A 4,949-nucleotide genomic window follows, 5' to 3' on the forward strand; every position below is an offset into this window, starting at 1 on the left:
CTGTCAAATGCTGCGTGGGCGGTCTTAACGGGATACAGTTCAGTTACAAAACACCAACGTCACCAAATTTTAACATTCAGTCTTATACAAATGCACACAAAAAAGCACCAAGTACATAGCTCTCATGACCTGCTTTATATCACGAATTATGCCTGTACGGCAATCAGGATATAATACATGTTCACCTGTACTCAGGTGTGCAATGCATTTTCCCTTTCCAGATAATGTAACTGATACTGTGGGTTTCTGCTTCCCTTCCAACTTTTCCTAAATCATACTCATCGCTCAACAAATAAGCATATGTTAACTTATGACTTGGATGTGTGTTTACCATTTTGACTCACTGGCAAGTGTACTGGTACCAGAGACAGACAAGGTGTCAACAGATTCCAATACTCGTAACCGATGTCCTTTTCAAATTTCATCACAACTGGATAAGCAATTCTCCAGAAGATATTTGTAAAACTATGTGTCAAAGATATAGACCTAGATAATGTGGATCTGTATATTTTACTGCAGTCTTGCTCTCAAACCATTTTTAATACATATTTTAAGATGCTTACCTTTACGCCAACTGCAACATCAGTGACAATGCTGTAGGGTTTAAAAAAAAAAAAAAAAACACATCAATATGCTGAATAAAACACCCACCACAATCTTGGGGGGGGAGGCCCAGAGGGCTTTTGCCATGTCCCAGCCATCAAATAACCCAATTTAGCAAAACAGATGCTCTCTGCAGATATAAAACTGTATAACTACTATATTCATATCTCTGAATACAATACTATAATAAAGTTTATTCTCAAAGTTTAGGGTATCCTACTATAATAAACTGCGTGCACTGCCAGCTGCCCTTTGTTATTTTTTGGAGAGACAAATGCATGTATATATGCTGAAGCAGAGATGTTCAGTAAGAAGTTTTTTATTTCAACAATGCATTAATTATCAACATCTGAGGCCATGTTTCTTTTGCTGACATATCATTTTTCTTTTATTGGAGAGCAGACCTTGACAAGCAACACAGTTTCATCGCGTTTCAATGGGGCCCTGTTTGCTGACTGCACAAGCCTGGCTTTTCATCCACAAAAAAAGCAGGCCTAAGTGTCTCCATATGGCCTTAGCTTGAACCTTGTTTTTACCCCCATAAACTTGAATTTCTAAATCACTGTGGTTACGAGTTATTTTACCAATAATTTAGCTATACCTTAAGTAAATCATATAAATCATATTTGTTGATTCCACACTGTTAAACTCTTAGTTTTTGATTCTGGATTCAAACTAAAATAAACAAAGTGCACAGATCAGTACAGATCCAAGGCTTTAATTTTATATTAGATTTATTCAGATATTTTGAAACACGACTAAATAATAAGTCATTTGCTTTAAATGTGTAGAAAAATGTAAACAAAGGCTTGCATTAGCACTACAATTTTGGTTAGGTTACACATATCCTTCGTTGAATAAAAACTAATAATAATACTAATAATAATAATAATAATAATAATAATAATAATAAATGACTGAGCCAAGGCTAAATACTTTGATATATGCTAATGCTTTCTGTAATCATAAATATGCTTTTGCTGAATTCACCAATCCCGCTTCTGTGTTGTTCCCGAAATGTTTAGTCTATGAATAACTTAATAAAAAATAAAATTAAAGCAATTCAAATAATGCTGCAGATCAACATACTGAACAATCGTGAATAATGTATAGCATTTTAATACCGTATATTAACACACTCCAAATAAGGGGAAACACAATGAATTTCCACGTTAAATCTAGTTGCTATTCAGACCCTCTGCACTTCTTCCGAGTCGAACTACACTAGAAAAAAATACTAGCTGGGTCATCTTATCTACACACGTTTACTGTTTAAAAACGGATAATCTCGATGATATTTTTCTTCCACCAACAAATTAAACATGTTGCATAAAACGACAAATGAACTAATATTCATAAAGAAAGAGGTACATACCCGTCCATTGCCGGATTAACAAGCGCACCTTTACGATCTACAGTACAGCTCCGCTGCCAATAACACGCCAGACGACAAAATGGCGGCGGAAACTAGGGCGGAAATGGCCGAACATGGTCGATTGGCTGACGAAACTAATCGGCTGGAAACAGAAATGGAATGAATCCTGGCTGACTGGGAGTGTGTAGTGTGTGAATTCTGTCCACATCCCTCCAAATTTTACTGCACAGAATATACTATTGAAACTGTATTCCAACCTTCCAAGCATTATGCTTGTTTGTAAAATCTTAATTTGGTTATGTTCTGTACAGTAGACTACCATAAATAGCCTACTAATTTGATTATTATTATTATTTTTTTACCTCAGTTTTAAGCAATCCAACTTTAGCAAAGATAAAATGCAGTTTCACTAATTTTGATGCTCTGAGCTTGGCACAACAACAAATACTGGGACTTTACTGCTGTTTGAGGCCATTAACTTCAACTCTGCATTGTATTATCTTCAAACAGCACCTGTAGAACTCCTCTGTTGTATCCTGGGACACTATCACCCTTCATTTAAATATGCTTTATTTTGCTCTTATCTGCCCCCTATTTTACTGCATTTAATCCTGTACCTCAGAATATTGTAATCTGCCAAGTGTTTAATCTGTAGTATTTTGTACTTAATCATATCCTGATGTAACTATCACTATTTAATCATATCCTGATGTAACTTTCACTATTATCTGCTGTATTATTGAATTGTGGTTTGTCACACTTGAGAATTATTGTATTTCTTGTTCTTATTGTATGACTTATATTGTAACACTTGAATGTATTTGTATTTGCTTGCGATTGTAAGTCGCCCTGGATAAGGGCGTCTGCTAAGAAATAAATAATAATAATAATAATAATCATAAACCACCTCTGGCGTTTTAAAATATTGGTAAGCTATGGCATGCCCTCTGCTCCCCATATAAAACAAAATCTTACCATCCATTTAAATTAATACATAACAATGAGCCTGGATAATAAACTCTGCATTCTTGTGTACAGCAAACTGATAAGCAGCATCACAGCTTTATATTGACACTACAGAACTTGTATCTCCATGTCCACCTCCTGTCAGCTCTATGAGGTCTGCTCCTGGCGGCTGCTCTTCTGCTTTCACAGACTACCATGTGTCATTTCCCCCCTTCTGTCTATCATGTTGACAGACTGTCGACTTTGAAAACAGGCATGTTTTTGCAGCAGACTGTGTGAGGGAATGTTTTCACCCATAAGGACAAGAACTGTATTTAAAATCAAGTAACTGAAGCCAGTTTTAAAAAAGGGATCTGAAAATTTCTCCTTTACAAAAACAGAAAATTAAAAAAGTGTAACTGCAATGTAGTAGTACAGCAGAAATATAATTGTTTCCAAAATACTGCAGTGTTTATACAGCAGGACTTTTTTTTTGGTTTACACCAGTGTAATTCCCACATTTTGTTCTGAAATTAATGTGAATCAACCTCTTGGGAGTAACATCCTGTTTTCAAGAGTAACCTTGGCATTGTTTCGTGCTAGTTGTTTCACATAAACAACAACAAAAAATGTGTGAATAAAAGTTGGGCCTTGGACTGTGAGCTTGCCGTTTAAAGTCAATTTAATTTACAGCAGCTATCAGCTAAGACTAGCGCTTAGAAATAGGTACATTAGGAACAGATTTATTTTTTAGATGCTCTATTAATGGCTCAAAACTAAAAAAAAAAAAAAAAAAAAAAAAAAACATTTTCATAAAACACTTTACATTACTTCACGAAGAGCTGTACAAATACACGAGCAACAAAAATGTTATTATATAAAATATGTGCTTACATGAACATTGTAACAAGTTGCATTTTGCCAATTCTCTCCTATTCTGGTGCTTCCTATTTTCGGGAATTGCCAGACTAGACACATTATTGATAATTTAGGATTAAAAAAATATAATTACCTTAAAACCTCTTATAAACTTCAAGTTACCTGAAAGAAAAGGCTGTTTCTTAGATGTTAATTTAAAGGATCTGAAGCAGTACAAATATGTATAAAACCCAGTCTGATGTAAACTGTTCATGTTGTCATAACACTGAGAGAGCTCTATTGCAGTTGCCAATCATAAATGGTAGTTTTAACTTAAAATTAAGGTAATTTAAGATTTTAAGTTAGAAGACTTGGGACTTAATTAAAAATTAAATTTCCCCCAAACATCCAGTTGTATTTTCAATGCCGGCTTTGTTGATATTAGCACTTTAAGCCCTAGTAGCAAACTGTCAACCACTCACCAAATTTCGACCTTTAATGCTTCATAAATAGCAGCTGGCACACTTTCAATTAATGCAACAGCGACCTGGACATTGAGGGCCACTGATCTGTTTATGTGCAGACTGAAGAGATGGGTGACTGACTCACAACAATAAAATGACCACAAGCCAAAGCCAATTCATAGTTACCTTTTTCCTGCTTCTGACAAATTTTTGGTAAATTTAAATAGCACTTTGCTACAGGTTGCCTGCTGATCATTTCCAAAAACCTTACTGACCTGCCAAGTACTATAACGCTTTGACTGAAAACAGCCAATTGATCAAAATGTGGGCTTCAAAATGGTATTTCAGTAATTTACCTCTGAGAAATGCACTGCTTTGTGCCAGGGTTTGTGGTTTGAATTATGAAATAGGAGCCCTTTTTACATTCCATTGAATGCAGCTGTAGGATGGTTCCATTAGTTTCTGAATATTGCATGAAACTGACAACATTCCCCATTCACAGACCAGAAGGAGACATTTAAGTTTCCATTTTGAAATCAGTGAAAGCTGGATGCTGGCACGCTTCAAACATGACTGACTAATACATGTCTTTATTCTGAGCTGACTGTAGAAACCTCAATAGGCTGACCTGTGGCTTTACACCAGGAAGTTAAGAGCATAAGAAGTACTACTGTTTGTATTTTTGCCACACTGTACCGTCAATT

The 4,949-nt window shown here is 35.4% G+C and overlaps 1 protein-coding gene across 2 annotated transcripts in view; it reads right to left on the minus strand.

Annotated features, from left to right (window-relative positions):
• Positions 1-2,109, minus strand: part of LOC117417078 (polypyrimidine tract-binding protein 2-like) — a 19,201-nt gene extending 17,092 nt beyond the window's left edge. For both annotated transcript variants that reach the window (XM_034028804.3, XM_034028803.3), the window contains exons 1-2: positions 1,979-2,109; positions 564-594 (exon numbers count right to left, since the gene is read on the minus strand). In XM_034028804.3, the coding sequence (XP_033884695.1) occupies positions 564-594; positions 1,979-1,986 (39 nt within the window). In that variant the 5' untranslated portion in view covers positions 1,987-2,109. The remainder of the gene's footprint in view (positions 1-563; positions 595-1,978) is intronic.
• Between the last annotated feature and the right edge of the window lie 2,840 nt (positions 2,110-4,949).

Source organism: Acipenser ruthenus, chromosome 12, assembly GCF_902713425.1.
Source record: "Acipenser ruthenus chromosome 12, fAciRut3.2 maternal haplotype, whole genome shotgun sequence".
NCBI lineage: Eukaryota > Metazoa > Chordata > Actinopteri > Acipenseriformes > Acipenseridae > Acipenser > Acipenser ruthenus.